We start from the raw sequence: 17862 nt of genomic DNA on the forward strand, positions 1-17862 counted from the left end.
TTCTAGGACACTCCTTCCTCACACATATCCAGGCAAAAGCTGCATCACTAAAAAATAATGCAAAGCTTATGCAGAATACCGATTCCATACAGAAAAAATGGGGTACAATTCGCATTAAGTAATCTTCTGAACTTGAGGGAAATTTGGAGGTGGATTTGAGAGCTCGACGTCTACTATTAACATCTTCTCTCGATGAAGACTTAAATTAAGGTATACGTTTCCCTTGTGAGGGTAGACGTTTCCCTTGTGAGGGTAGACGTTTCCCTTGTGAGGGTAGACGTTTCCCTTGTGAGGGTAGACGTTTCCCTTGTGAGGGTAGATGTTGTTTTCAGCCCCCGATGAAGCAAACTTGTTTTCTGAAGCTAAGAGATTCGACTTTATAACTTTTCTGTGGACGAACTTGACAAATCTTGATGAATACCTGTTCTAGAACTCCAGTTCAGGCCTTACAACTCGGATACGAACATCAAAACTGCAAACTAGGAAAACTTGAAACTTCCGAAGGTTGAAGTTGCAACGAAAAATTAACAGCAAACAAATAAACTGCAAAATAGAATCAAAAAGTTGACAACTTCTAAATAGAACTATAAAAACTCAAGTTGAAATTAGAACTCAGAACTCAATAAGAACGTGAAAGCTTGACACAATAAGCTAAGAAATCTGAAGTTAAGAACTTGACAGTCACAAATATTTGACCCGCCAAGTTTAAACGCAAAAAGTTGTTCATAAAGTTAGACCGGCAACTCAGATCAGCCAAATAAATTCAGGATCTAGAAACTGAAATGCTAACTTAGATCCCGGGATCAGAAACCATCCAACTTGGAAACGTCGAAGTTGGAACTCATAAAACTTAAAAGTTGAGTAAGTTGAGTGGGGCCCAGGAGGAAGGGGCCCAGGAGGAAGGGGCCCAGGAGGAAGGGGCCCAGCAGCATGGGGCCCTCAAGCAGGGGCGACGCCCCCCACCCACACCCGCTCCTCGCAATGGGGGGTTGCCTGCACGTCAACCAAGTCTCAGCAATTAAACCACCACTCACCCCACAGGACTGGGCCACCACTCACCCCACAGGACTGGGCGTGCAGCAGACTCTGGCACCAGAAGGAGGGGCCCCACGTGCACTTCTCGGAGCCGATGAGGCCCTTGGAAGGGGCGCAGTAGCGGAGGGCGGCGCAGGCGGCGGTGCGAGAGGCCCCGGCGGTGGTGGTAAGGGCGGCCACGTCTATGCTCACGCACTGTACGTTGAATTTACTGACATTAGGCACGCTGTTCCGTACATATAATTACAAAGTATAGTACGTATTACGGTATTACTAAAATATATATTTCAGAACACGAAATATTATTCTGTTCAGATTTCAATTACATTATATGGTACCTATATTTTGTACTACTCATACATTAGTACGTATTAATCATATATATGTTTCAGAATATGAAATGTTATTCCGTTCATATAACAATTATGTTGTACAGTATATTTGGCACTCCTTGTACCTATTTCTTAAATAATTTGTACATATTTTTCTAATTACATACGTTCGGAATAACTTACATACATTTTATGATCTGTATGAACATTATTTCGTAAATATTTTTTAATAAACGAAGTGAGACCAGCAGCACTGTAGGCGGTCTAGCAAAGCTGTGCTTTCGCTAGCCCCATATTTAGACCGTCTGCTGCAGGAGGTCTATACTCACGGTCTGCTGCTGCGAGTCCTGCAGCTTGTCACAGAATTGCTGCGCTGCAGAGGCAGGGTCTGCAGCGCCCTTGATGGAGTTGTAGACCGCCTTGCAGACCAAGCAGCTCTCCTCTGTAGGGGTCTGCTGGGTGGCAGACCTCTTCGAAACCGCGTGGGGCATTTCTGTAAGATTAGACCAGGGTCAATACTGAGAACATCAACTGGCGGGCTTATTTAGGGGACGTGAAAAGGTCTAGTGGACTAATAAGAAGAAAGAGCAGGATTGTACCCACCAAGTGCAGGCAGGTTAGTCTGTTTGCAGACACGCAGGCTCCTGCAGACGTAGGCAGGCGACACCTCCTGCAGCAGGAGGTGCACGAGGGCGTCCCCGTACTGCTCGATGAAGCCCAGGCAGTCCTCCTGCACCGAGCTGGGCAGGAGCACGCACACCTGCTCCACCTTCTGCTCCAGCTCCTCCTGCAGTAACATTAAATATGTCAGGAACATGAAGAACAACTGCTGCAGGAAGCCACCTCCTGCACCTCCTGCAGTTCCCAGACCCCAATAGCCGCAGTCCAAGTAAAGTAGAGTTTATACGGCAGTAAATTAAAGGGGTTGTTGTGACCTGCAGCAGGAGGCACACTTCCTGCAGCAGGAGGCACAGGTCCTGCAGCACGCACACCTTAGACTGCCCCCGCGTCTCCAGCTCTGTCGTGGCCAATACAATCATTAATTGCCAATCATTGCAGCCAATCAACTCATTGAGAGTCAATCATTACAATCAACTCATTAATAGCCAATCACTATAGCCAATCTCCTCATTAATTGCCAATCAACTCATTTATAGCCAATCAAATCACTAATAGCCAATCATTGCAGCCAATCAACTCATTAATAGCCAATCATTGCAGCCAGTCAACTCATTGAGAGCCAATCAATACAATCAACTCATTAATAGCCAATCACTATAGCCAATCCCCCTCATTAATTGCCAATCAACTCATTTATAGCCAATCAAATCACTAATAGCCAATCATTGCAGCCAATCAACTCATTGATAGCCAATCATTACAGCCAATCAACTCATTGAGAGCCAATCATTACAATCAACTCATTAATAGCCAATCACTATAGCCAATCCCCGCATTAATTGCCAATCACTACAGGCAATCAACTCATTAAACCCCTCGGAGATCATCTCTAATATCGAGCAGATCGACGAAGGCTGGTGGCAGGGCGTTAACAGCTTGTAACTGCTCTTGTCTACTTCACTCGTCTACTTCGCTCATTCACTTCACCCATCTACTTGACTCATCTACTCGGGGGCCGCCACGTACGCTGGGTGGGCAGGAAGAGGCGGGTGATGGGCAGCTGGTGGGTGGCGCTGAGGGGGGCAAGAACACCTGTGGGGGACTCAGCGTTAGACCGAGTGGGCTATAGACAAGGTGAGTACCGGTATTTAGAACAAAACTCTATGACTTTCCCATAACCTGCTTCTAGTAATCTTTGAATGTTAACTGAAAAGAGAGTAGTCGGCGCATCAGAACCAAATGTTGCCAGAACATTTACAAGATGTGTATCAAACCTATACGCATCCACTTGAATACTTATTTGATCTTACAATTTTATTACGAATCCATTTTTCTCCGCTGGTTCCAAATGGAACTGCTCGGCAGTAATGGGTTAACACACGCAGCACAGAAAAAAAACACTTCCTTTTTTTCTTCATTTATTTGCAAATTCCATGACTTTCCATAATCTGAAACGAAATCCCATGACTTCCAGGCCTGGAAAATGAAAAATCAAATTCCATGACTTTCCAGGTTTTCCATGACCGGTACGCACCCTGTATAGACCTAAGTTGTCTAGGCAGGCTAGTCGAATAATTTATGTGCACCAAGTCTCCTAAGTTGTTAGTTAATACAGTAGCAGCACTAACCTTGGTTGCTGGTGGTGGTGGTGGTGGCTGGTGAGCAGAAGCCGAGCATGGTGCAGATGTGCTCTGGTTGCATCACTAACCTTGGTTGCTGGTGGTGGTGGTGGTGGTTGATGAGCAGAAGCCGAGCATGGTGCAGATGTGCTCTGGTTGTATCACTAACCTTGGTTGCTGGTGGTGGTGGCGGCTGGTGAGCAGAAGCCTAGCATGGTGCAGATGTGCTCTGGTTGCACACCACCAGCAATGAGCTGCATCACCTCCACCGCGTTCTCATCCACAAATTTGGTGCACTGCGCAACCAGGGAGTGTGGCAGGACACCGCACACCGAGTCCAGGGCTGCACGCACCGCCTCCTGCACATGGTTGCAACCAGGGGGCTTAGCTCAACCAACGGGGGACATCCCAGCACACTCAACCTCCCCCAACCACCCCTCAACATGGGTTGCAACCTAGTCGTGTGGTTGAAGATAACATCAACCTGCTGATCCTCTTTAATCATGATTCAATTCCCCACCAGTAACTCATCATAATATGGTTACATTTTAGAATTAACATCCTTTTCGCATGTTGAATGCAGATCTGTTAATTTCATCTCGACTGCAAAGTCTACATGAGATGTACGTCAGTTCTACCCAAAGAGTCCCAATATAAATACATGAAATATTTAATCCGGCCTCGTCGTGCTGCTTTTGGTGGCTGGTAAAGCATTCGATGAATTCAAGATTTGATAATTTGATTTGATCAATTGAATTTTTTAGTTTTTATCTCGCGTAATTGCGTAGACCTAACACACCGAACTACCAGATGATTAGATGCAAAAAATAATATAAGCCTAAAAAGAGAAAAAAGTTATTTAAATGGACATATAATCATTTACTTAATACATCGCTTCTAATAACTAATCCAAACTATGGGTGAGAACAACCAACACGGCTCCGGTCACCTCTCATTTGTGTCATTCCAGCCTCAAGAGCAGAATTTGATACAATAAACATACCTGGAGGTATGGGCACTTGATTTAATATAACAAACATACCTGGAGGTATGGGCACTTGCTTTAATATAACAAACATACCTGGAGGTATGGGCACTTGCTTTAATATAACAAACATACCTGGAGGTATTGGTGCTTGCTTTAATATAACAAGCATATTTGGAGGTGTGGGTGCTGGCATACCAGGAGGTATGGGTGCTGGCATACCAGGAGGTATGGGTGCTGGCATACCAGGAGGTATGGGTGCTCGCTCACCTGATCAGTTTTGTTCTGCAGAAGTTCCTTGATTTTAACCATGATGAACTCGCACGCCACGCACGTCACGTCAGCCTGGGGGAGAGCTTGCCCCACGCGGAGGGGAAGAGGGGGAGACGCCCCCACATTCTTACTGGGGCACAGGCCCAGCATGGGGCACAGCTGCAGGGGGATACAGGAAGCTACTTAAGAGGGGATCGAAAAAAGAATTTGGCTAGAGAGGAACTGCAAAAAAATCCAAAAATCTACGCTGGGGTCTAGCCCCCATCACACCACCACGCACCACGCTGGGGTCTACCACCCACCACACCACCACGCACCACGCTGGGGTCTAGCCCCCCTCACACCACCACGCACCATGCTGGGGTCTATACCCCATCACACCACCACGCACCACGCTGGGGTCTACCACCCATCACACTACCACACACCACGCTGGGGTCTACCACCCACCACACCACCACGCACCACGCTGGGGTCTAGCCCCCCTCACACAACCACGCACCACGCTGGGGTCTAGCCCCCATCACACCACCACGCACCACGCTGGGGTCTACCACGCACCACGCTGGGGTCTAGCCCCCCTCACACCACCACGCACCACGCTGGGGTCTACCACCCATCACACTACCACGCACCACGCTGGGGTCTAGCACCCCTCACACCACCACGCACCACGCTGGGGTCTACCACGCACCACGCTGGGGTCTACCACGCACCACGCTGGGGTCTACCACGCACCACGCTGGGGTCTAGCCCCCCTCACACCACCACGCACCACGCTGGGGTCTATCTCCTGCTGGAGGAGGGCGATGACCTGGTCCCCGTAGGCGTCCACGTAGTCGTCGCACTGCTCGCGCAGGTTGCGGGGCAGGTGCGAGCACACCGACTTCACCGCAGCCTCAATCGCCTCCTGCAAATATTATCCAATATAACCTACTGAATATTATTATATATTAGCTTGAGAATGTTATTAAACATTAGCTACGGAATGTTATGCAAAATTAGCTACTGAATATTATTAAATATTAGCCGGGAAACACATCTTAATGAGATAATTGAATATTAGCTAGACATTCTTTGCAAAGCATAGATTCGAATATTTGCTAGACAATGTGTAACAACTTCGCTAGACAATATCATCTCCTGGGAATATAATTAAACTGTCATAGAATATTAGTTAGAGAAACTATGCACCTTGGTGTGGTTGTCCTGCAGCTGGATCTGGATGAAGTGGAGGGTGAACTCACACATGGTGCATGCCTGGTCATCTCCCGGCAGCCGGCCGCTCTCTCCCGCCACTGAGATTTCTGTAAAATAAATAAGATTTATGCTTGCCTTCATCCCTGCAGTCGATAAAATATTACTCGAGCATTAATCTGAAGATCTCGAAAAAATATCCCAATAGGTAAAATTTCTAATATTATTACATAACAACGATGTTCCTAGGCATATTAACAAATCTCAATGGGTTCATTCCTCTATCCCGAGGATCGTTCACTCCTCGCAGGATACATCCCTCCATCCCGGAGCTCAATTAATACCTCGAAATTCATTATCTTCTCTCGTTTTATCTAGACTTCAGATATTCAGAAAGCTAGGAAGGCTATCAACTAGTACCTAGACTAGTTGATAGCCTGCAGTACCGTGTTGGAAAAAGCATTTTCCAAATGCTTCATTAAGCTTAAATATCTGGACTTGTTTTGTGTTGTAAAATTAGAAAACGGAAACTGTAGGTCGTTGTGAGAATAGCCGGAGAGTCAGTTGGAAGAGACACGTGGCGCCGAATACAGAGATTTCTATAGCATCCTGATACGCTAGCCTTTTACATGTCCAGTGTCCGAACTGTTTAATCAATAAGCTATAGTCCTAAATGAACTTCCGTTATACCGATTTGTGATTAATTGTGTTAACCTACTTCATGAATAAAGTTATTGAACTTAAATGTCTACAAGTGCCCTTTCTAACTTCGTGGTTATAGAATCAACAGTTAAACAACGCGATGTACTTAAAGAACTATCACTATAGGCCTATATGCGGTGCCTCAGCTGATGCGGCAGCTGACAGGCCCGACAACCTAGAATAAATATCTAGACAAGTTCCAGCCCACTCACTGATGCTGGGGGTGAGGGGCACGCGGGGCAGGGCGTAGGAGTTGGCCTCGTCGCGCCCCGTGAACTTGAGGGACGAGGGGTCCTCGGGCCCCACATGCAGCATCGTCCACACCGCCTGCGGGTGGTGGGAGGGTTATGGAGGTGGGGGAGAGAAGGGGGTGCAGGTGGCCGATATCCATACAGGTCATTAAAATGCGACTACAAAGGAAAGATAGAACGTAAAATGGAAGACATCTACAGAATTATCAGCCACATAAAGGCTTAATTTCATCACAAGCAAGGAAATCGGGGTAAATTTTTTTATTTTAGCGATATCATCTTTATGCGTTGTGTTTTCTGGTGACTATCTCTATTTTTGGATCTTATATTTCTTGTCAGGCCTCATCTTTCTTGTTCGACCTTATCTCCCTTGCTAGACCTTATCTCCCTTGCTAGACCTTATCTCCCTTGCTGGACCTTATCTCACTTGCTAGACCTTATCTCCCTGGCTAGACCTTATCTCCCTTGCTGGACCTTATCTCCCTGGCTAGACCTTATCTCACTTGCTAGACCTTATCTCACTTGCTAGACCTTATCTCCCTTAGAGGTCAGGGACATGGGGGAGCACCTGTAGGGGAGGTCAGGGACATGGGGGAACACCTGTAGGGGAGGGGGAGGTCAGGGACATGGAGGAGCATCTGAAGGGGAGGGGGAGGCTTCAAGACCAGTTGCAAGGTCTTTGGCATATGTCAGCGGTACATAGTTTGCAGTAGTGAGTTGCAGGTTTGAGCCTCAGTAAACCGTGATTTATCTTCGATGTCGCTGGTGGATTGCATCAGCCATTGAAGATGGGGCTGTCTCAAATGAACTTCAAGAATCCAATAATTGACAAAATCAAACTATAACTGTAAAAAAATATATAACTCGGTACTCACGGCAGTGAGTGACAGATAGCGTATTTTCTCGTGCATAAATCAGTTTTCGTTGCGATTAGTAAAGTGCATTAGAGCTAGAGATGTCGTATCTTTGATACAGGCATGCCCGCTTCTTAAAATCGACGAATACGTGAAGTCACGGACGGACGGACAGACAGACAGACAGACAGACAGACAAACGGACATGGCGAGCACAATAGTGCATTTTTTCTATAAAAAGAAATGCGCTAAAAAAAGAGCCCAGTGATGTGCCAGACCTGCTTGAACTCGTCGAGTGATGTGTTGGTGGTGAGCACATCCTTCCAGTGCTGGGCGATCACCACACAGAAGTCGCAAGCCTCATCACCAGTCTTCTTCACCACAGCCTGGGCCTTCATCGCACCACCGAACAGGTCACCACACATCCCTGTTAGTGATGAACAGACGTGTAGTGAACGTATCAACAGAGTTCAAGCGTGATGAAAATATCAACATAGAGCACGCCATAAGACTATTATTATTACTGCTATTGTACGGAAAAGAACGGATGCATCTTTTGAACATCATCATGCTGGTCATGAGTTTTTTCATATGCTATTTATTTATCGTAGTGAATAAGGTCTTCGCCACTTGGGCTATATTGCCAATTAATTGACAATTCTAGGAAACATAATTAAGTTGAAGATAAGCTTAATTGAGGCTGCAATGAAGGTTAAAAGTGTCGCTAATCAAGACCAAGTCGCACCCATGAGCTGATAGACGTCGTCAGGTTGCAGTGAATCATTAATTAATTAGTTATTGATTCATTTAACATTAATTAAACATTAACATTAATGAATTAATTAAAAGAGTCAGTAATTAAGACCAAGTCGCACCCATGAGCTGACAGACGTTGTCAGGCTGCAGCTGACTCGTCAGGAAGTCGTAGATGGCGTCGATGTTGACGCTGACGAGGGCGCTGCAGCCGTCGCTCAGCGTGCTCAGCTGGCCGCAGATCTCCAGCAGGTGGTCCATCAGCTGCAGGGGATAAAGTAATCAATCTATCAGATGCCCGGGGATAAAGCTATTAAATTCAATCCATCAGCTGCGAGGGGATACAGTAATCAATCTAGCAGCTGAGAGGGATAAAGCTATTGAATTCAATCCCTCAGCTGCCTGGGATAAAGTAATCAATACATCAGATGCGAGGGATAAAGCTATTGAATTCAATCCCTCAGCTGCCGGGGGATAAAGCGATTAAATTCAATCTATCAGCTGTAGCGGATAAAGCATAAAATATCATCTATTTTCTTCAGGCCGTTTATCAAAAACAGGCTCAATTCGATTTGAATCACGACTCTACGCCTAGGTTACATACTACGTAAATCATAAAACTGCTCTTCACTCTGAAAAACTAGTGGGCCATGATGACCAACACTCATGAGTCGCGACATTTGTCGTGAAAGAAGTGCTGTCATTGAAAAGTAAACTGACCTCCTCCTTAGAGGTGGAGCGCACCATGTTGATGTAGTCGTTGATGAACCTGTTGCAGTCGCTGCAGTCGTCAGTGGCAGCAGTAGTTGTAACCTGTTCCATTAGACCAATTAAACTAACCGTTTGGAACCATTCAACACGATGACAACAGAGTACGGTACTAGTACACATGTATACCACACGTTGAATTGCTCATAGACGGAGTGGTACATTTGTGTACCACGTCAATTATCTTGGCCCTTGTCTAAATATATTTTAATATATACCCAAGCTAGGCAGTTATTGTGATTGTAGAATTTTCAACGGTTTTTGAAAAGATAAAAATATTTAAAAATCATTACGATTCAATGCATGCATTTCAATCAACTGAAATGTCAGTATTTTATAAAAACATAAAAACACATTAGTCAAATGTCATTCAAAAGTGGAGCTAGGCTTGTAGGTAGAGGTCAACAAACAGTGGTGAACAAAAAGGTAGAGCTTGGTTGTCTGTAATTGAGGTGAAGAAGTTGGAGATGAAGAAATAGGTAGAAGTTGGTTGCATGTCGTCATCAACATGTTACACCATTTTTATAATTATAACCCTTTTAATCCACCCTTAACAATAATTCATAGAAAAAAACAGTGACCATTTAAATGAACTCTATAAAACAACTCGACCATTTAACTTAAAATATCTCTGTAAAATAACCTGACTATTTGAAATAACTCCTAAAAAATAATTCAAGCCTTTAAATAACTTTAAGAAAGAACTAAACATTCAAGAAAAACTCGACTTTTTAAAATAACTAAACTATTTAAAATAACTCCTATAAATAACAGGACCATTGAAAAAATTCATACAAACAACCAGAGTCATTTATTAATCAACTGGCACCTTGGAATGAAAGAGCAGGAGAACCAAGTGAAGGCAATAATAAGCTATACACTTGTCCTGTTATCTTTGCCTGTCCACACAGAGATCTCAGTGGGATTTTGTCCATAGGGATGAACTTTTTGCCTTTCTGTCCCAGTTTGACCGGACAAGAGGCTGTGTTACGTCCACTCTCCACTTTTGCAATGAGTTAGTGTGTCACTATATTTGGACAATAATACCCATTCATTTATCTGAGTGATATGAATGACTATTGTATACTCTCGTGGGTGTGGATGTTTAATGAAGTCATTTAATCAATCAGGTGCAAAAAAACCTATGGTAAGACCTAATTAGGCTTAAAAAACTATGAAAACCTAATGAGATGCGATCTATGAGAAGAAAGGTCGTCACAGAATTGCTGAAAAGCTGTCATTTCTTGAACCTTCTGTGTTACTATTTAACTGCGTCATATAAATTCCAGTTGTGAGAATGATTTTAATCTAAGAACTGTATCATGGCAGGGCTGAAGCAATGAAACATTGCACTGCCACAATTCTGTCACCAAGTACTTATATTATCAGTATGCTTATATCGCAAGTTCACAAGGAATTTAAAATCAAAGAAACGCCAATTTAAAATTTAAGGAATTTAAAAATCAATATTTGTTCGCCAAGTAAGTTCACCATATCGATATAAAAAATATTTTGGAGTCCAGCACCATCATCAGTTTGACAATCTAAAAAAATTCTGTCACTGTATTAGTGTATTTGCATATTCCACACGTGCTGCAACACATGAATGACTTCAAACTCTCAACATGATAAAAGTCTACATGATTCTCTACATGAATGATACATGATACAAGTTGTATAACATAAAACCAACCTCAGTGGCTGAGTTGCCAGGAGCAGAGTTGCCAGGAGCAGAGTTGCCAGGAGCAGGGTTGCCAGGAGCAGAGTTGCCAGACGGGGGGCTACGTTCACGCAAAAGTCTGTCAACACGCACAGAGTTGCAGAGACCAGCTGTGGCACACACCACCTGCGGGTTCATCTGGGATGCGAGGGTCTCGATGAGCTCAGGGATGAACTCATCCGCCAGCTCCACGCACTCAACGGCAACCTCCTTCAGAGGGATGAGGTGGCATGACCCCTCCAGCACTTCTTTCAGCTCCTCCTGGGGGCAGAAGTAAATTATAATCCTGAGGGCAGGGTCATGTATTAATGAGTTATACGTACTGCTGGGGGCCGGAACAATTAGTTATACGTACTGCTGGGGGCCGGAACAATTAGTTATATGTCCTGCTGAGGGCCGGAACAATTAGTTATATGTCCTGTTGATTTTAGGGTCATATATTAATGGTAGACAATTTCAACAAAACAATAATTTTCAATTTTTGAAAAAATCACACATCATGTGAAGAGATTACCAGCCCTGCTGACCTGAGTTTGGTTGCTCTGGAGAGTATCTCGCGCTTGCTCGACCATGTCCTTGCAGATGCCACAGATGTCGTCGTTGTCGGCAGGAAGCTTCTGGGTCTCCCACACAGTCTGGATGCAGTGCTTCACTGCAGAGCATTGCTTCGCATTCCTGTCATGTAAGTGAAGGTGAACAAAAAATATAGAACTTGCTTGTCTGTAATCGAGGTGAAGAAGTTGGAGGTGAACAAAAAGATTGTACTGGGTAACCTGCATTTGAAGTAATTTACAGAAAAGAAAAAATTTACATTCCAAAAATTCTTCCCCATAACTAAAGAATGTACCTATATTGGATTCAGCATGAGGACAATTTTCACGCATCAAGTTGCGCCCTAAATGATTGTTTTATATTTGCTCATCATGTGAAAAAAAATAAAGTTCAAGTTATTTTCAACGAGCATCATCAAAATATGATTTTTGTTCATTGCAATTGATTTTCATACTATTTTTCAGTCTAAAAACCTTATAGCTCAATATAATAGTAAAGTTCAATATAAAAGGCCAAGACAGGCATTACATTTCAACATGGACTTTGAGGATACAGATGCACAAATTTGCAAGACACTAACTCAATGTTTAGTTGCATTTTGAGAAAGGTATCCATACTCTCCTTAGTTAGATGAAAATAGAAATGTACAGTATTTTTTATATTAAAAACTTATACCTATATAACTTCAGTATAACTCCTGGATATCCTAATATGGAGTATTGTGTTGAAAAGAGAATCATCGAATTTTACCAATCTAATGGCGCTATTAAACATGCTTGCTGAAAGCATCAATTATATGCACAAATATCTCAATTGTTTGATGAACATCATTTTAGCAGCCAATTTTAGGATAATTCACAACTATTAAGTTTAATTGATTATATTCAGCAAGGGCTTATAATTAATAGCAAGCAATTTGAACAAGTTAGCTTTCGGCACAGGAAAATTTAATCAATAACCTAACAAACCTATCATTATAGCAAGTTGGTGAATAATTAATGTAATCTAGATGATGAAGAACAAAGCTAACCTTAATGATCACAATAAACCTAGATTGTGTTCCTAGATCAGGCATACAATAACCTAGATGATCAGGAACACAACAACCTAGATGATCAGCAACACAACAACCTAGATGATCAGCAACACAACAACCTAGATGATCAGCAACACAACAACCTAGATGATCAGCAACACAACAACCTAGATGAAGAACACAACAACCTAGATGATCAGCAACACAACAACCTAGATGAAGAACACAACAACCTAGATGATCAGGAACATAACAACCTAGATGATCAGGAACATAACAATCTAGATGAACACTAATGACACACGGGCCTATAACAGTCACAACAGACCTGAGAGAGCCGCACCAGTAGGCTGGCCCGTAGGTGCACTCCGTGGTTCCAAGGAGCTTGGCTCCTAAGGCTCCAGTCGCCAATCCTAATCCTGGTGGGCAAGATAATTTCAACAATTGACATGATCATATCATCGTATACTCATATATTTTCTCCAATTTTCAGCTGAAAATAGAGCTTGTCTCCTAAACATTTTTAATTAAAATGCATTTAAACTAGGTTCATTTCCTATTTTTTTTCAATCAAGAGTACTTTTCAGTTTAAGCAATCTACTAATCTCATCAAATGTAATATTTTGTAGGACAAGATAAGCATTAATAACTCTGTGCTGCATATTATTAGCATTCATTCATATTAAATGAATTGGCAGTTCTGCAGTTTAGCAGGGAGCAAAAATATTTTTGCTGGCTGTCACTTGATGTGAAATATATTATGAAAACTTAAGAAGAATCTGGGGTTACTTTACATGTGACATCAATATGTTCATGAAACCTGGTAGCAGAATAATTCAGATCTTTCAAAAGCTAGTGTTAGGGGTGCCTTTCACAGCAGGAAAGGTAGCCAAAACATTTTTTTGTCAACTGGTAAACTGCAGAAATGATAAAAGTTCAGAGTTATTTTCCATTTTGAAACCAATTAGTCAACACAAATACCTTAATTCAAATAGTTATTAATTATTTAATGACAGAAATTTACTACATCTGAGAAGTTTATTACAAGAAAACAGAAAATATTCATGACAGAATATTTGCTGATTTATTTACAAGTTTCCTTTATAAATAAATGAACAATCATACAGCTTATATGCATAAATATGAATATAATAGCCAGTTATCACATAAAAATACATTCTTAAATAAATAAAAAGAAATGAAAGTTTTTTATGCATTTCCAATTCATGAATGTAAACCTTTATTTCACCAATAAACATCTGATATGAACAGAAAATTATCCTGAGGCTAACTCACCTAATATGATGAAGATGTGGAAGAGCTTCAAAGAAGCCATTCTGCTGCAGCTACAAAGCACAATACTGAGATATATATTCACCTGTTATGCCTGGAATAAATGAGAAGTTGTGCAGAAATCAATAAACAACAGCTATCAAAGCTTTAATAAGAAAACAATTTGTCACTTAATTAACCCATTGACAGACATGTTATAATATGCATTAACTTAATATATATCCCAATAAGGCCCACAAACAATTTATGAGTAATATTTCAGATAACATTACCAAGCTTCTGCTGCTCACCAATTGTCTATTGATCATTTCACTTACTTACATTATTAAGTTACATAGCATCACCAGCTAAAATGGTGGAATTTAGGAGGGATAAAAAATATATAGGTATGAATAGGTGTACACATCATATTGGGTTGGAAAACTGAAACTAGGCTATCCTAATATAATTCATGTGATATTTTGAATCATATCTTTACCAGGCTGAATTTATGTTGATTGTTGAATAGAAGAACAATATCTCTAGAATCCAATATTACACACAAATTATATTCTAAGAATTTGAAAATTTTTATGCTAAAAAATCAAAGTTAACATGCTGTCCATTCTCTTAAAAGAACAAAGAAGCAATGTATGTTTATATGTATTCATAAATGGATGAAATTAAATCCAATTGAAAAGTTAATCTTAATTTAAAAATTGTTTAAATCAAGAAAAAATCGAGTGTTTAAAAATGTATCTAATAATTAGGGGACTTGGCAGAGCGACAAGATGTAGGTAGGTATGGTATATTACTAAATCTTTTCAGTATATAACAATACATACCTATTTTCTAAATGCATAATTTTAGAAAATGCTTATAAACAAATACGTACATCATAAAATTGACCATATTTGCTAGTACTAGCCTCATAACTTTGACCTGCACATTTTATTCTACCTTACAAATAATTTAATGTCATTTTACTATATAAATCCATCATTATTAATCAACACTTTAGTTTGTATAAAGCAAAAAAGCTAAGTTGGATAGTAACATTTTTAATTTAACGCCCATATCATTCATTAAGGAATAAAGAGAATCCAGCCTGGTTGGAAGTCCAAGTCATTTGTGGCACACGGCTGAATGGATCACAGCCACAATCTGACCATTTCTGAGGACAGACCTGAGGAACATTTCTTATCAGTACTATCACTAAACCAATATCATACTAGAATTTTATCTCAAGTTATATAGGTTTTTTGTACATAATGTCTGATATCAGATTATTGGAACAGTAAATAGAAAGTTATCACAAACTGAATGCTAAAATTACACTAACTCACTTAGTGTAATTTCCCACTAACTAACACTACACTAAGTATCATTGCCACATAAGCTGCCAGTTGCCTCAGCATTTCTGTCCAAATTTGGAATATCAGGCGTAATTTCTCCAAATATGGCTAAGAAAAATCATTTCATCACTGATATTCACAAATTGCAGCAAAAGCGTTATTTTATATAATTTTTGCAGAAGAAATTAGGCTAGAGAGAATGGGTGAAAATATCTGCAAGCATGAGCTTTTATGTCTTGTTTAGTGTTCACAGGTGGCTTTAGCGTACGGTACATTTCCAGTAAGGCATATGTTGCTAGTGGCCACTGGCCAGTGGGCCGCCAGCCCAGCCTTCAATAGAACGGATCTATTCTCTAATTACAAAACTGAAAACTCAACTTTCTAACATCTACCATGAACCATCAATGTCACTAACTTTGTCACATCATCTATCACTCATGTTGCTTAGGTACCTATGCTACTTACAGCCTACAAGCTACAGGCCTTCAAAAACAACCCATTCTTTAAACAGAACCTACTGGCAACTATCTACTTTTCCTGTTAAATCAAAAATGTTTTTTATTTATTATGTGGCATTAAAACCCTACAAATCGTAATTTTTAACTGTACGTACTAATGCAGTTTGTAAGCAGTCAATGCAGTGCAGTTGCTGCTGGCCTGCTGAGTGGCAAGTTGGCAATTTTTGTGATTTGTGGTATTGACAGATGAGATGGCAGTTGACAGAAGCAAGATCCAATTAGCTTCCTAGATATTTTGTAAATTGGTATTTGATAAATAAAATTTTGACATTTGCTGATGCCAGTTGTGGTTCAGTGGTTGACAACTTGACAGTGGCATGTAACATGTTCACAAGTGATACAATAGGAAATTAGGAATTAGGAACTATCTTCTCTCTTAGTCTATAATCTTAACAAACTCAAACTGTCAGTGCCAGCCCGTCATGTGAAACTTAATATCAAAAAGATTATCTAAGATCATCTTGAGCTGGAACTGAGATCAACTGTCAACTTGTCAAGTAACAAGTCAAGACTGGATCGTGGATAAATAGGCTATTGCACAATTTTAGGACACTCTAAAATTAGTAAAAATAGCAATGTCATTTTCTAAAAGGTAAACAGCAAATTTGTGTAATAACTTTGTAAGGAAAGATAATAAATATGTTTAATTGTTACAAATTACAATAATTACATCAATAGGCCCTGCTAACATCATTATTTATAGGCTACCGTAGGTAGGATGCAAAATGCAAATCACAAGGAAATGGAACTAGGCTAAAATTAAAAATGGTCTTATGGAAATAAAAATTCCTTTCAATAAAAGAATTTCAAACAACAAAATACTTCATTAATAACAACTTCAAAATCTGGAAGACCGAATAAATAATTATTTGATAGATAGTTTAGGCCCAACACTTTTGTAGAAAGAAAAAAATAACATCGAACTACGCAGTTCTGAAAGCGGCATGACAACGACTGACTAGGACTAAACGTAAACACTAAACAGAACGAATCGACAGTGAGGAACGATAACAGAAAGCAAATGTGTTTTTTCTTGAAAGGCACAATAACCAGTTTACTTCGTAGGCCTTTTAATCATAACCAAAATTTCCTTCGTAAGATTGCTGTATAACAAATATAAAGTAAATATGGCTTGGAATTGTACACTAACAGAGGAACAGCTACAGTAGGCTAATCGGTACAAAGTCGACACTCAAACGACGGCCATCATCTGCAATGATGAATGATGAATCATTGGTGATTTGTCATCAATCACGAGTCAAAGCACATTTTAAGTTAGCCTATGTTAACAAAAAAGAAGTGAAGAACAAAGGCTGATGAGCTTGCCCACGCAGGGGAGGAAATGACCAATCGTCATTCGTCATGAAGGACACGAAGGATGCTCTTGATTCATCAACATCAACTTCTCGTGCATACCTAGTCTTATTTATACACAAGCTCAATTATAGCCTAAACAATATGAGCAGAGCCGGGCAGCGCTACTTTGAAATGTAGCGGCCGTTACCGCTACCGCTACATGCTCTAAATGTAGCGGGCGCTACCGCTACACCCACTAGATTGTAGCGAGCGCTACCGCTACAGTATAATGTAGCGCCGCTACATTTGCCGCTACAATGGCCAAAATTATTGGAAATCTCTAAATATTTATTGTTCTGCTATTTGGATTTACTCATAAACATTTATTGATAATAAAACATTTTCAAAACATATCAATGCAACTTTATTGCAATCAACCTAACCGAACTAGTACGGGTTAGATACAGTAGATAAAAGTTACAGTTATTTTTATGTTTTACCTTCCCTATATGGATGTCTACTTTAAACTACCAATCTCAAAAATTATCCACATATACATATAAAAATATAACTCAGTACTCAAAGCAGTGAGTGACAGAGAGCGCATTTTCTCGTCGACGAAAACTTGAGGTCACGGACAGACTGACCGACAGACGGACAGACAGACAGACAGACGGACGGACGGACATGGCGAGCACAATAGTGCATTTATTCCATAAATGA

The 17862-nt window shown here is 41.0% G+C and overlaps 1 protein-coding gene across 1 annotated transcript; it reads right to left on the reverse strand.

Annotated features, from left to right (window-relative positions):
- Positions 1 to 272: 272 nt before the first annotated feature.
- On the reverse strand, positions 273 to 14107 carry LOC108667275 (prosaposin). The gene is made up of 19 exons (XM_047880219.1): positions 13995 to 14107; positions 13027 to 13117; positions 11638 to 11785; positions 11084 to 11371; positions 9343 to 9435; positions 8745 to 8886; positions 8148 to 8296; positions 7547 to 7615; positions 6977 to 7091; positions 6060 to 6172; positions 5641 to 5775; positions 4863 to 5024; positions 3777 to 3966; positions 3015 to 3080; positions 2275 to 2385; positions 1971 to 2222; positions 1697 to 1860; positions 1060 to 1230; positions 273 to 993 (listed from the first exon to the last, which is right to left on the reverse strand). The coding sequence occupies exons 1-19, from the start codon at positions 14032 to 14034 to the stop codon at positions 940 to 942; spliced, it is 2553 nt and encodes an 850-aa protein (XP_047736175.1). The 5' UTR covers positions 14035 to 14107; the 3' UTR covers positions 273 to 939.
- Between the last annotated feature and the right edge of the window lie 3755 nt (positions 14108 to 17862).

The sequence above is a fragment of the Hyalella azteca genome, unplaced genomic scaffold (assembly GCF_000764305.2).
Source record: "Hyalella azteca isolate HAZT.00-mixed unplaced genomic scaffold, Hazt_2.0.2 contig4995, whole genome shotgun sequence".
Lineage (NCBI taxonomy): Eukaryota > Metazoa > Arthropoda > Malacostraca > Amphipoda > Hyalellidae > Hyalella > Hyalella azteca.

Coding starts and splice junctions, on each gene's coding strand:
- LOC108667275 (XM_047880219.1), bottom strand. CDS start 14,034: ATGGCTTCTTTGAAGCTCTTCCACATCTTCATCATATTAG. Junction 7,616..8,147: donor CACTCGACGAGTTCAAGCAG/GTCTGGCACATC, acceptor CCTCCCCTACAG/GTGTTCCCCCATGTCCCTGA. Junction 1,861..1,970: donor GACTAACCTGCCTGCACTTG/GTGGGTACAATC, acceptor CTAATCTTACAG/AAATGCCCCACGCGGTTTCG.